Here is a 20,352-nt window from a genome sequence, read left to right as displayed (position 1 = left end):
CTTCTGAAGCCTCCCCTGATCACTCGGAGGAGCCTCCCCTGAAGAAGAAGTGCAAGAGGAAGCACATAGACTCCCCTGAGACTGTCACTTCAGATACAGACATGGATGAATTGGAAGGGTCCACAAGGTCTCCCTCTGAAGATGTTTCCTTTTCGGACATCCTTGAAATGCTTAGACAGAGGAGGGACTGGACTTCCCTAACCCCCACCGAGGACGAGTCTTTATACCTGGACGCTTTCAGTTCCTGACCTTCCACTTCCTGGGTATCTCCTCCTTTCGATCCACTCATGTCTGTAGTGGCTTGAAAGGCTTGGTCAGCTCCAGATTCTGTGGAACCTACTCCAAGGAGACCAAACAAATTTATTACAGCCCCCCAGGACAAGCAATTCCTCTCAAAAGGTGTGCCCGTTGATGCCATGGTGGTAGCAGCAGCCACCAAGAAAGAGTTAGCAGAAACCTCTTCATCTGTTCATCCTCCGAACAAAGAGTCTTGGACGATGGACAGATATGGAAAGCGAATTTTGCTTCAGCGACCTTTTCAATGAGGACCCTGAATTATCTATGCTATTTTACACGTCTTCAAAGGGATCTCTTGAAAGAACTTGGAGATACCCTTCAAGATGCTACAGCTGAGGGGTCATCAGCTAAAGTAGCTTCTCAGCTTGCGACTCTTAATTCCGTAGTCAACTCCTCCATGAGGCTGATTTCCTATGCAGCCGATGGAGCGAGCAGAGAGGTGTGGCTCTCAGGAGACATGCTTGGATGTGGCTGTGTCAGTTTGCGGAACCCTTTCGAGCGTCCTTCACCAATACTCCCTTTGATGGCTCCTTTCTCTTTGGGCCTCAGGTGAAGGACACGTTGACCAGGTGTGAGCAGGAAGGCAAGACTCTCTCTGCTGTGGGAGTCCATTTTTCCACTCCTTCCAGACCTTATCCTAAGGGCCAGAAGAGCGGAAAGATGTGGTTCCAAAAATCCCAGGGACCTTTGCCTGACACATGTGGTGATTTTTCCCCTGGGCAGAGGGGGAAACAACAATAATAGATGCCGCCCTCATGGCAGAGGGGGACCGCAGAATCAGGGTGACAGGGAAACCTTCTCTGCCAAACCCTTCCAGCATCCCTGAACTGTTGCCCGACTGATCACCTTTGGAGGCAGTCGGGGGAAGACTTTTGCTGTACCCAAAAACCTGGCAAAATATAACAAGAGACAGATGGGTACTATCCATCATATCCGGAGGTTACAAAATTCCCTTCCATCAATCCCCCATAGAATCAAAAAAGTCCATCCCAGATGTCCCACCCAATCTAAGGGATCAAGCAGTCACAGAAGTTTCAAGACTGCTAGAAAAAAGAGCCATTCAAGAAGTCCCCGCAGACCAACTAGGATCCGGAACTTACTCAAGATTATTTTTAGTACCAAAAAAGACAGGGGACCGGAGACCAATACTGGATCTCAGCAGATTGAACAAATCTGTACAAAAAGAAAAGTTCCGGATGGTGACACTGCAGTCCATTTTCCCTTTTCTGGGTCAGGACAATTGGATGTGCTTGATAGATCTTCAGGACGCGTATTACCATATCAAGATGGACAGATGCTCCAGGAGATTTCTTCGCTTCCGGGTAGGGGCCAGTCATTACCAGTTCAGAGCTCTGCCCTTTGGTCTCACCTCAGCCCCCAGGGTGTTCACCAAGTGTATGGTAGTAGTCACGACTCACCTGAGGCGTCAAGGATTCCAGGTGTTTCCCTATCTAGACGACTGGCTCCTGACTGCTACCACCAGGCGTCAACTCTTAGAGGCACGGGATTATACAATCACATCATGCACTCAGCTAGGCATTACAGTAAATTTCGAAAAATCTGCCTTGTTGCCCTGTCAGTCTATTATATACATAGGAGCAGAATTAAACACAAAAGAAATGTTTGCAAGATTACCACAGGAAAGAGTTTCCACTATTCGTCAACAAGTGTTAATTCTAATGCAGAGCAAAAGGGTTCAAGTCAGACATGTCCTCCAAGCTCTAGGCTCCATGGCAGCTGCCATTCTTCTTGTCCCATTAGCACGTTTCCACATGAGAATCCTTCAGTGGCTTCTTTTCACATAGTGGTCTTTCCAGGAACTACCCATGTCTCACATGATCCTGATCACAGAAACATGCAAAAGGCACCTTTCTTGGTGGATGGTCTCCCCACTAGTAATTCAGGGCAGACCTTTCATACAACCCCCTCCGGTAGCCACAGTGACCACGGATGCCTCTCTGATATGGTGGGGGGGCATTATCTAGGCAGGACAGTCCAAGGTACTTGGCAACCTCACAAGTACCATCTGCATATCAATGTCCTAGAAGTGAGAGTGGGCCTCCTAGCGTTGCAAGCCCTGCAAGACTCTCTTCCTTCCGGGACCATTGCAATCCAAACAGACAACATATCAGTAGTGTGGTACATCAACAAACAGGGCGGAACCAGGTCTTACCCCTTGAGTCGAGAAGCACCCAGACTGTGGCAATGGGCGATTTCCTCCCAACGTTTTCTGATAGCAACGCACATCACTGGGAAATCCAACGTTATAGCAGACAGGCTCAGCAGAGCTATCCTCATGCCTCACGAGTGGTCTCTGAATCAGGAAGTTGCGGATCTTATCTTCCGCAAATGGGGACAGCCTTGCTGCAACCTATTTGCCACTCCTCTCAACAACAAATGCAGCAGCTGCTTCTCCCTACTTCCTCTTCCAGGTCATATACCCAGAGATGCTCTAGTCCAAGATTGGCCTCAGGGACTCCTTTACGCTTTTCTCCTAATTCCAAGACTCATACAGAAAGCAAAATCGTTGGGTTGCAAAATTATCCTCATTGCCCCATATTGGCCTCGACAAATATGGTTCCTATTCCTACACCTCCACCTTCTGGATCAACCGTGGATTCTGGACCCAGTTCCAGATCTTCTGATTCACCAATCAGGCGGGTTGCACCAGTCCCTTCAAACTCTCCAGCTCACAGCTTGGTTACTCCACTTCCAACCTTAGCCAGGCTTTCCAATATCTCCCCAGCAGTCCGTGATATTATTGTTTCCTCATATAAGTGTACTACAAGGAAAACGTATGCTAGTAAATGGAAACGGTTTTCTTACTGGGCAGAATCTAGAAATTTGGATCCTTTCTCAGCCCCAGTCCATGAAATTCTTGAATTTCTAGCACAGCTTTTTCAGTCTGGTGCGGCTTCCGCTACCATTAGAGTACAACTAGCTGCCATTTCTAATTTTCATATCGGTATGTTTAATTCTCGCATCATGTCTCATAAGTTCTGCAAAGCCTTTATGAAAGGAACATCTCTTCTTAGACCCCCAGTTAGAGATTGCTCCCCCTCCTTGGGATCTCAATTTAGTTTTAGCCTCCTTAATTTTGCCTCCCTTTGAACCGGCAGCATCATGCTCTTTAAAATTTCTTTCTTGGAAGATACTTTTTCTGGTTGCTATCACTTCAGCTAGATGTGTCTCAGAACTTCAAGCACTATGTGTTCGTCCTCCTTACCTGGTGTTTCACAAGGGCAGAGTTTCTCTGAGGACCAAGCCATCCTTTATTCCTAAGTCTGCTCAGAGAACAATTTAAATCAATCCATAGATCTCCCAGTTTTCTTTTCTAATCACAGCAACAAAACAGAATACAAGCTCCACCAATTGGATGTACACAGACAATTGCATTTTTACCTCCATAGAACTAAGGAACTAAGAAAGTCAGACCAGTTATTTCTTTCTTATGCTTTCAACAAGCAAGGCCTTCCAGTTTCTAAAGTGACCTTATCCAGATGGTTATCTGATACTATTGCCTTTATTTATCAGTTACAAAATAAAGAGCTACCAGCTAAACCAAAAGGTCATTCCACTAGAGCATTAGCCACCTCTGTAGCTTTTCAGTCTAGGTTTCCCATAGACTCAATCTGTGCATCTGCCACTTGGGCAAACCCTCACACTTTTATCTCACATTACAAGATAGATATGGTCTCCTGGAGCAGAGCTTCCTTTGATTCTACTGTTCTGAAGAGTTTGTTCCAATGAGCCACCCAGGATTTTAGGTGCTAGAGACACTGTCCCAAACAGCAAGAATGAAGGCGAGATGGACAACTTAACATAAAGAAGTTATGTACCTACCATAACGTTCCATGTTAGTTGTCTTCATCTCACCTTCCTTCTTGCGTCCCTCCCTCCTTCCCCCTTCCTAGAGGATTGTGAGGAGTTCCCTTTTCTTTTTACTGGCTGAGAATCTGTTATTACTTCACATGCCAGGTAATTTATAACTCTTTCCTTGTTTAGGTGTATCAGACAACCAGTTTTTAGTAACTGGTTACTCTACTTACGTGTAGTGAGCGCTATCACAAATGAGATCTGGGTAGCTGACGCTGGGCATGCTGGGATAAGGGGTAGCCTCGAGCCAGTAAACAGCTCTCGAGCTATAGAAGATGGCCGAGTCAGAGCCGAGGATCGGCTTCGAACCCAAACAGCAAGAAGGAAGGCGAGATGAAGACAACTAACATAGAACGTTATGGTAAGTACATAACTTCTTTTTCCTTTGTTTGAGTCCCAGATTATTTTATCATTTCCTACTGCTTTGCAGGTATAAGGGGCAGCAAACAAGATCTGAGGTATGTTAGGTGACTGGTGCATTATTCCTAATAGGAGGAGCTCGAGAGTTTCAGTTTTCCACGAGGTGGAAGAAGCGGATGAGTCAGCCCTGAGGAAGAATGGAAATGGACAGCACAGATGGAACTTTATGGTGAGTACATAACTTTTTATAGTTATTTCCTGCCTTTTTTCTGCTAATATATGTGCAAGCAATTTGTGCAATTTAATATCTCTGGCACAGAAATTCTGCTGCCACCTTTCCCACTTATTGTGCAACCAAGCTTATTATAGTGATTTGTATTTTTTTAAGCTGTTAAATATTATTCCATAAACTCTGGTTACTACAATTAGACCTTTTATACTTAATTTTTATAGTGACTAATCCTTTCTTCTAAATCCTACAGTTTGAACTAGTGCATTCCTTTGCATTCCAGTTCTGTTGACATAAGTAAGCTTCCAGTGAGCTTTTAAACAATTCCTATTTCTCCATCCAAAGTCCTCCTCCTCACTCCATCCAGACCAAAACTGTTCTATCCAGTCCTTGAGATCATTAATCTTGTCTTGTGATTTAAATAATAATAAATCCAACCTCCATGAGCCAAAGTACAGGACTGTCCCCAGGCACCATCAAATCTACGGGTTTTAAAAGGGGCTTTTCACACAAGCCCTCCTATCAAAATCCCTTATTCTCCATGGAATTTGAATGTTATGCTGTCTCAAATAATTCTTCCCCCCTTCGAACCAGCATCTTCTTGTAATCTCAAATATTTGTCCTGGAAGACTATATTTCTAGTAGACATTACTTCTGCCCGCAGAGTGTCAGAACTTCAAGCATTATCTGTCAGACCTCCTTACATGATTTTCCATGCTGATAGAGTATCTCTCAGAACAAACCCCTCCTTTTTGCCTAAAGTCTGTTCTGAATCCAGTATCAATCAGTTCATTGAGTTGCCAGTCTTTTTTTCCAACCACTCTATCAAATTGGAATACATGCTGCACAAACTTGATGTACACAGACAGCTCAGATTTTATCTTGATAGAACTAAGGATATTAGAAAATCAGATCAACTTTTCGTATCCTTTTCGGAGGCTAGAAATGGTAATCCAGTGGCTAAAACAACCCTATCTAAGTGGTTATCAGATTGTATATCCTTTGTTTATGCGAATGCAAACATGCCATTGACACACAAACCTAAGGCTCATTCTACCAGAGCCGTTTTTACGTCTTCTGCCTTTCAAGCTAATTTGCCCCTTGACAGTATTTGTGCTGCAGCCACTTGGTCTAAGCCTCATACCTTTATCACGCATTACAAAGTAGATAAGGCTTCCAGGGACAGGTCTTCCTTTGGTTCCACGGTACTGAAAAACGTACTTCCATGAGCCACCCAAAATTGAGGGTGCTATGGACACTACCCATCAGTGAGAATAAACCGCAAGATTTAACAACTTCACATAAAGAAGTTATGTACTCACCATAACGTTCCATGTAAGTTGTTTATCTCACCTTTATTCTCACGTCCCTCCCTCCTTCCCCCTCCTGGCTGACAGTTGACTTAGAGGCTAGTACTATCCTGGTTATTCAATACTTCTTCTTCCCCTTTGGGAAGTGCTTCCTTGTAGAAAAAGAAAAAAATAAAATAGTATATATAATTGCAGCAAACAAGTTCTGAGGTAATTCCAGCAGTGCATTGTGGGATAAGGGGCTAGGTCTCGAGCTACTGGCAAACCTTGAGCTTTGCTATTGACCGTGTTGGAGCCAAGGATCAGCTCCGAACCCATCAGTGAGAATAAAGGCGAGATAAACAACTCACATGGAACGTTATGGTGAGAACATAACTTCTTTTTTCAGTAGGAACATAATGCTATTTCACAGTTTTTAAAAAAATATTATTTTCTTTCCTCTTCTCTTCTGCTTCATTCTTTCTGGTTGTCCCAGCACCCCAGTACCTGATCCATCAACGGGTCTACCTTCTCCTCCTACCTGCCCCAGTAAGAATACAAATGCAGATGTGGAATGTAGATAGATAGACAGAGATACACACATATCTATATATCTTTCTGTCTATATGTATATATACAAAGTCTGCTATTGTAATATCTCAGACTACTTCACCTCCTTGAATGTACAGCATTTTCTAAGTAGTAGCAGAGTGAGAGTTATAGCCCCAGCACTGGGGTATGCATCGGCGTGATGCAAAAGCACTCGACAGGTATAACAGTACGTTTCATGATTCGCTACTTTTCTTTCTGAATTGCAACTTGCTTTTTCAAATTGTTGAGACTTGCACTTTGGTCTTACACTTCTAAATGGAAGACTTTTACTGAGTTTTGTAAAAGTGGATTTTTTTCACCAAGGCCTCCACTGAAAATAGGCATTGCCAGATGGATATCTTGGTTGCCAAAAGAAAAATAAATAAGTAGAAGAACTGGTCATTAAAACTGGCACCTACTGAGTGGTGAAAAGTGCAACACACATGCTAATACTGTGCTGTCATTAGGTTCATAGGTTCATACTAGGCTATCTGCCCTAGGGCATTTATAAGCCTAGCCAGAGTGTGTTTGGCTTTCGCCACCCATTTTAAATGAATTTTGCTATGCCCTTTTTCGAGGTTAGTATACTGTGCCTCTGTCTAACAGTGACACAGAAGTGATACCCGGGGTAAACCTACTATCTCCCATCCACTCGTCAAGATTCCTCTTGAAGAGAGTCAATGAGGGACTCTGCCTAACCTGGACTGGGATTTTATTCCAGAGTGAAGGGAGCCTCTGGGTTACAAATATGTCCGTCCAGCATGTCCCATTTATTTCAGTGCTGAGGTTCAAGTCTCTCGAGCTCGTAGCTCGATGGGATTTGGATTTTCTGAGGTGCAGTATGTCCATTAATTCCGGGTTGGACATGGCTTTATATGTCAGGCACAGATCGCCTCCGAGCAGGCGGTATGCCACTGAGTAGAGCTGGAGTTTCTTTAACCGGGCAGCATATGGCATCTGTTTGAGCCCTTTGATCCTCTTGGTGAGGTACTTTTGGGGTCTTTCCAGTTGTTGCAGGTGTCTGGTAAGGTACATCCCAAAAGGGGCATTGTACTCAATTATAGGCCTGATGAGGGATGAGTAAAGAGGCACAATGACCTCCCCTGATCTAGATGTGAATCTCTTCATGATTAGGTGGGCTATATAAAATGTTTTTCTAACCACTTTGGCCACGTGGTTGTCAAATGAGAGATTGCTATCAACTTGGGTCCCCAGGTCCCTAATTACTTCTTCCCTACTTAGTGGATTACCACCTATGTGGTAATTTGTGGGCACTTTGTTTTCGCCAAAGGGGATGACTATACACTTTTTGGCATTTAGCATGAGGCCATGGCTCTGGCACCAGTTGTCTATTTCTGTGAGGCCCTTTTGTAGGATGCTTGTGTCGACTGGAGAGTCAATTATGGCACCCAGTTTGCAGTCATCTGCGAACTTGGTCAGCCACAGTCCTTCAGTGTTAGCCTGTACCTCTGAGAAATATATACCGAACAAGAGAGGTCCCAGGACTGAGCCTTGTGGGACGCCACTTGTAACTGGTTTGGAGTCTGACATGGCTCCAGCAATTCTAACCATGTGGGTTCTGTCCTTGAGCCAGTTTGAAACCCATCTAGTGACATAGGGGTTTATATTTAAGCTGGTGAGCTTATCTATAATGCCCGAGTGGGGTATTGTATCGAAGGCTTTTGCAAGGTCCAGGTAGGCTGTGTGGACCACCTTCCCCTCGTCAATGGCCTTGGTGACTGTTTCAAAGAAATCAACCAGGTTTAAGAGGCAGGATCTGCCCTTAACAAAGCTGAACTGGGTAGGATCCAGTGTCTGTAGGTCCCCAATATCTTTATTTATGAGGTCCATGATGATCCTTTCCATAGCTTTGCAGACCAAGCTAGTCAGGCTTATGGGGCGATAGTTTCCAGGATCCGTTGAGGCACCACCTTTGTGGAGAGGGACCACTGTTGCTGTACGCCACTCTTTGGGTACATATCCTGTAGTAAGGCTGAGATTGAACAGTAGTTTTATGTTTGGGTTTAGTTCTTCTTGGAGTTCATGTAGGACGCAACCCGGCACACCGTCTGGTCCCATTGATGCTGTGTTTTTTGCTTTGGAGAGGGTGGCTCTTACCTGAGCATCTGAGATGTCGGGGGCAGCACTCTGCTGGGATAGATATTTGCCCTTTTGGTGGGGAAGGGGGGGAGAGGTTTGCGCTGAACCTGTCAGCTAGGATGTTGGCAATGTCTGTGGGTTCGGTGTCCTGTGCAATTTTTCTCTCAAAGTTGGCCTTAGACGATTTTATGAGTGCCCGTAGTTTTTTGCTAATACTGATCAGAGATGCCTTCCCTTTTTGGGATTTTGCTCTGTCATGTAGTAGCTTCCTCCTTCTATTGTATAGTTTGTTTATGGCTGGGGTCCACCAGACAGGACGTCTAACTTTGGAGGATTGGGTCTTGGTTTTATTTGGGATTGCATGATCCATGCATTCCTGAAGGTGTTCATTGAATGCATTTATAAAGGATTCTGCAGTCTGGGCCATATTTTCCACAGGCCCGGGGGCTTTGAAGGATTCCACCTCGGTTTTGAGGAGTGTGAAATTTGCTTTAGAGAAGTTTTTCACTGTGGTTTTCTGGGCAGGAGCTGGGGTCAGGATGTGAATATCTAGTGAGATTAGTTTATGGTCTGATCTTACCAGTGAGGGATACACTTCTGGTCTGGAGCATAGAGTCCCCATGTTGGTGATGATCAGGTCCAATAAGTTTTCCCCTCTTGTGGGAGTGGCAACATGTTGTTCCATAGCATTTGAGTTTATAAATTCTAGAAACCTTCGGGCTAGGATTTTGGAGCTAGAGTAATGCTCCCAGTCTATGTTAGGGTAGTTGAAGTCGCCCAATATAATGGTGTTTGGAGAGACCTTCATAATTTCTAGTGTTCTCAGGAAGGCCGAGTGAGGTTCCTGGGTTTGGGAGGGTGGTCTGTAGCAGGCTGTAAACTGGAAGGCAGTTTTACCCACTGTTAATTGCACATGGATAGTCTCTGATGCTTCGTGCTGTGCCACCAACCTGGAGGTGTGGGTATCTTTGACGAATATTGATATTCCCCCTCATTTTGTGGTTTGGTCCAAGTTTTGGGGCCGAAAAACTTGGTATGAGGTATAACCTGGTAGTGCTGGGGTGCTCTTGGGAGCCTTGAACCAGGTTTCTGTTACTGCACAGATATCGATGTTCTCTATGCTAAGGAGAGTTTCGAGTGCGTGCATCTTGAGGTTTAGACTTCTGGCGTTGAGTAGCATTACTCTTAGTTTCTTATCCCTTGTGATACCTATGGAGGTGGGTTTGTCTTTTGAGCCTTGCCTAAAAAAGGCACTATGGGGGTGGCAAGAGCCTTTGCCAATATCCGAAAGCCCAGGGGTGACAGGTGCAAGCCGTCCCTAGTGAAGCATCGTGGCTTGTCGAGCATGTCATCCCAGGCAGACAGGCATTGGATCCCCTTTGAATGACACCAATACTTAAGCCAATTGTTGAAATTGATCATCTTGTCTTCATATTGTGGCATCATTCTTGGTGAGGGTAAGATTCTACTCAAGGTCAGGGTCATACCGGCCTGGGCTACATGCTCATAGAGCTCCTCTATGTCTCTTTTCATGCAGTCCAGGGAGGTACGTCTCAGGTTGTTCACACCAGCATGGACAATGACCGAGTCATATTTGTACTTGCCTTGGAGTGACCTGAGTGCTTGCGTTATGTGGCGGATCCTAGCGCCCAACAGGCAGCTCACCGTGACCTTCTCCTTGTTCAGCCTGGTGAGCGGGACGTCAGTGTGCCTGACGATAGAGTCACCTATTACAAGTGTATTAGGTGTGTTGTTTAGCCTTAAGGGCTGTGACTGTTTGGCACACTGGCTTTGTGAGCTATGTGTTGCACGTGTTTTGTTTTGGGGTAGCGGTTGCTTGGGTGTCTGCTTTGGAGGTCTCTGCTGCTTAGGCAGATTTTTATTTAGAGCCCCCGAGTATGTTTTTGTGTGTTTAGGTGTTTGGTTTGCTGTCGTGGTAGGTCTATGTGAGACTGGAATTGTAGTGAGTGTGGTTTCCTTCTCCTCCTGACTGGTTACGTCAGTACTGAGTTGAGAGAGCTTAGCCTCCAGTTTGGCTATATGGTTGCATCTCTCACATGTGTTGGAATTTGTTGGGAGGAGGAGAGGGTTGTCTGTGTACATGAGGCAGTTGTAACATTGCCTCAAGATTCCCAGATTCACCAGCTGGACCGGAGAGGAGATTGACAACTGACCTTTGGACATGCTAGAATAGTATTGGGAATTCCTTTATAATTGAAAAAAAGGGCCAATGGGGAACAAAGTACTCAAAGGGAGTTTGTGAGGGTGTAGTGCTTTTAATTTTTTAGTGCTGACTTATATAATTGCTTTAGTGAGCAAGTGCCAGGCTTTAGAGTGGGAATAGGGTGTTTATTATGAGAACTAGATCAGTTCTAAGGGTAAAAGTAAAGAGCAGACTTTGTGGAGCCGAGAATGGTTTAAACCCAATTAAGCGGCGCTGCCCAATGCTGCGCTATGCGCAAAATCGCGCAAAGCCGTGCTAAAGCGGGTTTTATACAGGGGGACTTGATAGAGCTAGAAATTGGCCCAAAACGGCCAATAGACTACCAGATTCTTGTGCTGGGAACACTGCTCCAGGGATAGATAGGCTGCTCCAAGCTCCCCACTGCCACTGGTGTACAAAGAAGCCTCCCTTTATCCAAGAAAGGAAATGGGCAACACAGGAACTTTTCAAAAGTCCAGAATACAGCAAAGCCTGTATTTGGACTACTCTAGGTCAGGAAAGACGGGAAACAAGGAAATTTTTTTTTTCTTTTTTGCAACAAACAGCAGGAAAATGCAATAAATATGTAACATAGGCTAGCGCACTTGAGTGTGTAGCCTCAACAGGTAAATGCAACAAACAGGACAAACTTTAAAAGTGCAGGTGCAAAAACAACTTTAAACAGTTTAAAACAGTTCAAGAAGCAGTAATACTTGCAGTTTAGCTAGATCGGACAGTCGCCCAGGTAGTAGCAGGAAAAAAAACACTTTTATCAGGTTAGCAGTCGCTCTTTTAGCCTCTCTGCTGCTAGCACCACTCTGCAGGATCACGAGGAGCTTGGCTGAGTAGTAACAAGCGCACAAACCGCACCAAAGCGGGTTTTATATAGGGGGACTTGAAAGAGCTAGAAATTGTCCCAAAACGGCCAATAGACTACCAGATTCTTGTGCTGGCAACACGCCTCCAGGGATTGATAGGCTGCTCTAAGCTCCCCACTGCCACTGGTGAACAAAGAAGCCTTCCTTTATCCAAGAAAGGAAATGGGCAACACATGAACTTTCCAAAAGCCCAGAATACAGCAAAGCCTGTATTTGGACTACTCTAGGTCAGGAAAGATGGGAAACAAGGATAATTTTTTTTTTTTTTTTTGCAACAAACAGAAGAAAAATGCAATAAATATGTAACACAGGCTAGCGCACTTGAGTGTGTAGCCTCAACAGGTAAATGCAACAAACAGGGCAAACTTTAAATTACAAGCGCAAAAGCTCGCTAAAGCTGGCTTTAAAGCAGGGGGTTAGAAAGAGATAGGAAATGGCCCAAAACGGCCAATAAGCTACAGGTCACTGGGCTGGAACCACTCCTCAAGGGACAGATAGGCTGCTCAGAGCTCCCCACTCTCACTGGTAAACAAATAAGCTTCCTCCTATCCAAATAAGGATATGGGCAACACAGGAACTATGACACAGCCCAGAGATCAGCAATACCTGAAGACTGGACTATTCTAGTTCAGTAAAGGTGGGAAACAAGGATTTTTTTTTTTTTTTTACAAAGTAGCCGAAATTAGGTACAGAAACACAGTAAATGCTTTAATTCGGCTAGCACACTTGAGTGTGTAGCCTACCAGTTAAACTAAGCAAAAACAAACTTTAAAAGTGCAAAAACACTCAGAAATACAGGCAGGAATGCAATAAAACAACTTTGCAGAGCTTATTAGTTAAAGAAACAGAGACGTCTATATATACAGAAAAGCAGCTAAAACACACAAACACTTCAGATGCAGTGCAACCTAGAGCACTTGAGTTGTAGCAATATTAAGGCAATTACAGTTATAATAAATGCTCTGAAATATACTCTATATTTCCAAAATGTTTGAGAAGCACAGTCAGAACACAAGGAGGTTCAGGCAAAAAAAAAAAGTTTTTTTTTTTTGAAAGGGAAAAAGGAGAAACAGAAAGCACTTATCAAATGTTCTCTCTGTACTAGGTAGAATGAGCTAATGACACTAGACTGGGAGGAGTGTCACAGATCAGATTTACAGTAGGGGCGGGCAACTGCAAAGCCACCAAGTATAAGAGCAAGACACCAACTGGGCGGGAGGGTGAGGACAATAGCCTACAGCCAGTAGCACTAGAGAAAGCCACAAACAGATAAAGATTTGTAAAGATACAGAATGCTTTTAACTGCAGACAAATCAGTTACTTGTGCAGATTAGTTAATAGCAATAAAATACACTCAAAAGCAGACAATAAAAATGCTATATATTAATTGTTAAACAATAATCTGTATAAATAATCGAAAAAAAACAGGATACTTATATATCTCAGCTAACAGCTGCGGTCAACAACTCTTATCTACTCTGCTCAGTGTGTATAGACAGAAACCCTATCAAAGTTAGGGCTTAAATACCAGAAGAACAACTTTTTTTTTTTACAAGAACACAAAAGAACCAGCCCCCACTCAACAGACTATTAACACAATATAGCCAAGTTAAAGAGAGGCTTCAGCTAGAAACAATAGCCTACAGCCAGTAACACTAGAGAAAGCCACAAACAGATAAAGATTTGCAAAGATACAGAATGCTTTTAACTGCAGACAAATCAGTTACTTGTGCAGATTAGTTAATAGCAATAAAATACACTCGAAGACTAAAAAGCAGACAATAAAAGTGCTATATATTGTTAAACAATAATCTGTATAAATAATCGAAAAAAAACAGGATACTTATATATCTCAGCTAACAGCTGCGGTCAACAACTCTTATCCACTCTGCTCAGTGTGTATAGACAGAAACCCTATCAAAGTTAGGGCTTAAATACCAGAAGAGCAACTTTTTTTTTTATAAGAACACAAAAGAACCAGCCCCCACTCAGCAGACTATTAACACAATATAGCCAAGTTAAAGAGAGGCTTCAGCTAGAAACAATAGCCTACAGCCAGTAGCAGTAGAGAAAGCCACAAACAGATAAAGATTTTTAAAAATACAGAATGCTTTTAACTGCAGACAAATCAGTTACTTGTGCAGATTAGTTAATAGCAATAAAATACACTCGAAGACTAAAAAGCGGACAATAAAAGTGCTGTATATTAATTGTTAAACAATAATCTGTATAAATAATCGAAAAAAAACCAGGATACTTGTATATCTCAGCTAACAGCTGCGGTCAACAACTCTTATCCACTCTGCTCAGTGTGTATAGACAGAAACCCTATCAAAGTTAGGGCTTAAATACCAGAAGAACAACTTTTTTTTTTTACAAGAACACAAAAGAACCACCCCGCACTCAGCAGATTATTAACACAATATAGCCAAGTTAAAGAGAGGCTTCAGCTAGAAACAATAGCCTACAGCCAGTAGCACTAGAGAAAGCCACAAACAGATAAAGATTTGTAAAGATACAGAATGCTTTTAACTGCAGACAAATCAGTTACTTGTGCAGATTAGTTAATAGCAATAAAATACACTTGAATACTAAAAAGTAGACAAAAGTGCTATATATTAATTGTTAAACAATAATCTGTATAAATAATCGAAAAAAAAACAGGATACTTATATATCTCAGCTAACAGCTGCGGTCAACAACTCTTATCCACTCTGCTCAGGGCACTTTTATTGCTTTTTAGTCTTCGAGTGTATTTTATTGCTATTAACTAATCTGCACAAGATCAGGGGAGGTCATTGTGCCTTTTTACTCATCCCTCATCAGGCCCATAATTGAGTACAATGCCCCTTTTAGGATGTACCTTACCAAACACCTGCAGCAACTGGAAAGACCCCAAAAGTACCTCGCCAAGAGGATCAAAGGGCTCAAACAGATGCCATATGCTGCCCGGTTAAAGAAACTCCAGCTCTACTCAGTGGCATACCGCCTGTTCAGGGGCGATCTGTGCCTGACGTATAAAGCCATGTCCAACTTGGAATTAATGGACATGCTGCACCTCAGAAAATCCAAATCCCATCGAGCTACGTGCTCGAGAGACTTGAACCCCAGCACTGAAATAAATAGGACATGCTGGAGGGACAGATTCATAACCCAGAGGCTCCCTTCACTCTGGAATAAAACCCAGTCCAGGTTAGGCAGAGTCCCTCATTGACTCTCTTCAAGAGGAATCTTGATGAATAGATGGGAGATCATAGGTTTAACCCGGGTATCACTTCTGTGTCACTGTTAGACAGAGGCACAGTATACTAACCTCGAAAAAGGGCATAGCAAAATTAATTTAAAATGGGTGACGAAAGCCAAACACATTCTGGCTAGGCTTATAAATGCCCTAGGGCAGATAGCCTAGTATGAACCTATGAACCTATGCTCAGTGTGTATAGACAGAAACCCTATCAAAGTTAGGGCTTAAATACCAGAAGAACATTTTTTTTTTTTACAAGAACACAAAAGAACCAGCCCCCACTCAGCAGACTATTAACACAATATAGCCAAGTTAAAGAGAGGCTTCAGCTAGAAACAATAGCCTACAGCCAGTAGCACTAGAGAAAGCCACAAACAGATAAAGATTTGTAAAGATACAGAATGCTTTAAACTGCAGACAAATCAGTTACTTGTGCAGATTAGTTAATAGCAATAAAATACACTCAAAGACTAAAAAGCAGACAATAAAAGTGCTATATATTAATTGTTAAATAATAATCTGTATAAATAATAAAAAAAACAGGATACTTATATATCTCAGCTAACAGCTGCAGTCAACAACTTTTATCCACTCTGCTCAGTGTGTATAGACAGAAACCCTATCAAAGTTAGGGCTTAAATACCAGAAGAACAACTTTTTTTTCACAAGAACACAAAAGAACCAGCCCCCACTCAGCAGACTATTAACACAATATAGCCAAGTTAAAGAGAGGCTTCAGCTAGAAACAATAGCCTACGGCCAGTAGCACTAGAGAAAGCCACAAACAGATAAAGATTTGTAAAGATACAGAATGCTTTTAACTGCAGACAAATCAGTTACTTGTGCAGATTAGTTAATAGCAATAAAATACACTCGAAGACTAAAAAGCAGACAATAAAAGTGCTATATTTTAATTGTTAAACAATAATCTGTATAAATAATCGAAAAAAAGCAGGATACTTATATATCTCAGCTAACAGCTGCGGTCAACAACTCTTATCCACTCTGCTCAGTGTGTATAGACAGTAACCCTATCAAAGTTAGGGCTTAAATACCGGAAGAACAACTTTTTTTTTTACAAGAACACAAAAGAACCAGCCCCCACTCAGCAGACTATTAACACAGTATAGCCAAGTTAAAGAGAGGCTTCAGCTAGAAACAATAGCCTACAGCCAGTAGCACTAGAGAAAGCCACAAACAGATAAAGATTTGTAAAGATACAGAATGCTTTTAACTGCAGTCAAATCAGTGACTTGTGCAGATTAGTTAATAGCAATAAAATACACTCGAAGACTAAAAAGTAGACAATAAAAGTGCTATATATTAATTGTTAAACAATAATCTGTATAAATAATAAAAAAACAGGATACTTATATATCTCAGCTAACAGCTGTGGTCAACAACTCTTATCCACTCTGCTCAGTGTGTATAAACAGAAACCCTATCAAAGTTAGGGCTTAAATACCAGAAAAACTACTTTTTTTTTACAAGAACTCAAAAGAACCAGCTCCCACTCAGCAGACTATTAACACAATATAGCCAAGTTAAAGTCAGGCTTCAGCTAGAAACAATAGCGTACAGCCAGTAGCACTAGAGAAAGCCACAAACAGATAAAGATTTGTAAAGATACAGAATGCTTTTAACTGCAGATGAATCAGTTACTTGTGCAGATTAGTTAATAGCAATAAAATACACCCAAAGACTAAAAAACAGACAATAAAAGTGCTATATATTAATTGTTAAAAACAATAATCTGTATAAATAATCGAAAAAAAAACAGGATACTTATATATCTCAGCTAACAGCTGCGGTCAACAACTCTTATCCACTCTGCTCAGTGTGTATACGGATTCAGGACTCATGACCTGTAGTCTCAGAATGACTTCCCTATTAATTTGATGAAACTTTAGCTTGTCAAACTACAAAAGATCGACAGCTAAAGATCGAAACGTCAAAACAGCGAACGGCCAGCTAAGCAAATTTTTTCCCATGGAAAGAATTTGCTTGGTCGTTACACAAAACAAAAACCTTTCAACCTGAATTAATGGTGGGCTTTGCCCCCCACACTCCCCTAACTAAATATACTAACTCAGGGATCGCTCCACATTGGGGAAAGGGCAAATTCCCATTAATAGCCAAGTGAATTCTTTCCCTGAGGAAAAATTTGCTTAGCTGGCTATTCACAGTTTGACTCTTTTGATCTTTAGCTGTCGATCTTTTGTATTTCGACAAGCTAAAGTTTTGTCAAATTAATAGGGACCCTCAGAATGTCACTTGGAGAAAGCAATTTGGAGTCTGCAATGCTTTTAGGCCTCCTTTAAAAGTGTCTAGTATGCTGCAGCAGATTTATGAAAAATAAAAAGCTCTTGATGGTGTAAAAAACATATGTATTGGCAGCATACCTCTCAATTGTCTAGATTTTTGCACAATGTCCAGATTTTTGCCTCATATTTTTGGTCTATTCTTAGAAAAATTGTGTTTTTTCTGGGAAATCACTGGGATGATCTGAGGACTGAAGTCACTAAACAATGACATACATTTGAGTTTTAGACTTCAAATCCTTCAGAAAATGTATATTAACCCTGGTACTCTGGCAACTTTCTAAAAGTAATATTTAAAATATATCCCCATTTTGCCCCCCCCCCCCCATTTTGTCAGGCTTTGTCCAGATTTCTTGCACTAAGTGGTTGAGAGGTATGATTGTCAGAAAAATATTAGGTACTGCATTACATCAGGAGTAACAGTCTTTCCTCTTGCTCTGAAGCACCACTGGTTCACAGTTTTTTTCACTGCTCTTTTAACCTACAGTATCCCCCTTCCCTTAAAGCAGATAGGTTCATAGGTTCATAGGCTGGTACTGAGCTATCTGCCCGAAGGCATATATTAGCCCAGCCACGTTGTGCGGTATTCACCACCCCTTTAGTAGTTCCCTAGACCCTTGTACTAGCAGCTAGTACCCTTGGCCCCTATCTAGTAGTGCTGATGGTGTGATCCCCGCTGTGAACTTTCTGTTACCCATCCACTCATCAAGGTTCCTCTTGAAGAGTGATAGTGAGGGGCTCTGTCTTATGTAGATTGGGACCCTGTTCAATAGTAAGGGAAGTCTCTGCGAAGGGAATCTATCCCCCCAGCATGTTCTATTCATTGTTGTGTTGAGGTTTATATTCCTAGAGCGTGTAGCTCGAGTAGATTTGGTTTTGCTAAGATGGAGCATGTTCAGCAATTCTGGGTTGGACATGGCTCTGTACGTTAGACAGAGATCGCCTCTGAAAAAGCGGTATGCAACAGAGAACAGTCTTAGCTTTTTCAATCGTGCTGCATAGGGCAACTGTTTGAGGCCAGTAATTCTCTTAGTTAGGTACCTCTGTGGTCTCTCCAGCTGCTGGAGATGTCTAGCCAGGTACATTCCAATTGGTGCATTGTACTCAATAATGGGTTTGATGAGGGAAGAGTAGAGGGGCACCATGGCAACATGGTTATCAAAGGAAAGCTGGCTATCTACTTGGGTCCCTAGATCCCTTATTTCTTCTTCAGATTGCAGGGGATTACCTCCTATGTTGTAGTTTGCGGGTACTCTGTTTTTGCCAAAGGGGATTACTACGCATTTTTTTGCATTTAGCTTGAGACCATGGCTTTGACACCATGCATCAGTCTCATTTAGGCCCTTCTGGAGGATCTCCATGTCGGCCAGAGACTCTATTATAGCACCCAGTTTGCAGTCGTCCGCAAACTTAGTCAGCCACAGCCCTTCCATTATTTAGATATTTTGATCACTACCATCATGCATAAATCTCAGTCCTTTGCACGGAGATGGAGAAGTTTGTGGAGATGGGCTGCTGTTTGGGGTTGGCAGTGTTGCAGTTGTTAATGTTTCTACTTTTCCACTGCAGGATTCCACCTAGTCTTGGATTGCTGTCTGTTTGGAATTTATACATGATCTTGATACTTACATTGTTTTCTCTTGGTACTTTGGCATCCTTCCATCTCAACAAGACATGCTGCTTAGGTTGATATGGTTACTTGGAAATGTTCCTAGGTTTCTATACATCCCATAAAATGTATTTATTTTATTTATTTATTTATATAACATTTGTTTACCAGGAAAGTCCGACTTGGAATGAGGCCAATTTTCAGTGGAGGCTTGGGGAGAAATGCTCCATATGCATGTCTTTGTAACATGGGAGGAAACCGGAGTACCCAGAGGAAACCCACACAAACGTAACGAGACATGCAGACTCCACACAGAAGGTACACCAACCAAGAATTGAACTGGAGAACCTCTTGCTGTGAGATGACAATTCTACCGCTGTTCCACTGCGTTGTCCAGAAAAATTAATATATGCTAACATGCTGCCTAGATGAGCTGACCTGTTTATAACTGCCCCTAGATTGCAGTTCAAATTTTTTTCTATATCAGTCAGTGGGATTTGCTTAATTAATAAAGACAATTTAAAGAAAACAAAAATATTTTATTGTCATGCAAGGACTTTTAACAGTGCACAAGATATATGGATAGCCAAGGAATTAATCTGCTTATATGTTTATTTCTAGAATATTAATTATTGAACATTTTTTGTCTAAAAATGTAATGATGTTTTTCTTTTTCAGGTCCAGGGCAGACGTACAGACCTGTACATACTGGGGCGCCCCAATTATCTGGGAGAGGACCTTTGATCCCCAATACTATGATGAAGAATATGCAAAACAGAATGTTACCATTGGACTCACAGTGTTTGCAGTTGGAAAGTAAGTTTCTCTTCCTGTCTGGGTGGTATGCAAACATCTGAAATAAATTATAAAAACATGCCAAAATCTCTGCACTTCTGTTTTTTTAACTATATTTGTATAATTTTCATCTGGAAGCTCAATTTAACAGTAGTTTTAGCAGTAAGCTACAGTAGGTTTCCTTCAGTTATTAGATACTAGGATAGCAGTGTCAGTGGAGCAACAGGTAGCTCACTCACTTTTAGTGTTGGAAGACTGAAGGCTGTGGGTTCTAGTCTTACTCCAGGTGATTAGATTGCTGACACTGCAGGTTAACATTGGGGGGTGCTGCATTTCTGAGTACGCCGCCCTTTGGATGAGGTATCAAACTGAGGTCCTATCTGCTTCAGTTGATGTTAGTGCAGGTGGATGGAAAAGATTCCATGGGACCTATTGGAAAGAGCAGAGGTTCTTTATTTAAAGTATTAATTACAATACTATTTACAAACTTACATATTTACAATTATTGTCATGCAATCAGAAATATCTTAGTTTTCATTATTGTGTTAAACGTCTGTTTC

At 42.2% G+C, this 20,352-nt stretch overlaps 1 protein-coding gene across 1 annotated transcript in view; it reads left to right on the top strand.

Moving 5' to 3' along the window:
• Window positions 1-20,352, top strand: part of A3GALT2 (alpha 1,3-galactosyltransferase 2) — a 933,393-nt gene that overhangs the window by 579,071 nt on the left and 333,970 nt on the right. The window contains exon 4 of the mRNA XM_044063263.1: window positions 19,676-19,813. Within this exon, the coding sequence (XP_043919198.1) occupies window positions 19,676-19,813 (138 nt within the window). The remainder of the gene's footprint in view (window positions 1-19,675; window positions 19,814-20,352) is intronic.

This window comes from Protopterus annectens, chromosome 2.part1 (genome assembly GCF_019279795.1).
Source record: "Protopterus annectens isolate FY-2018-M chromosome 2.part1, PAN1.0, whole genome shotgun sequence".
Classification (NCBI taxonomy): domain Eukaryota; kingdom Metazoa; phylum Chordata; order Ceratodontiformes; family Protopteridae; genus Protopterus; species Protopterus annectens.
This window is presented reverse-complemented; position numbering and strand designations above follow the sequence as displayed.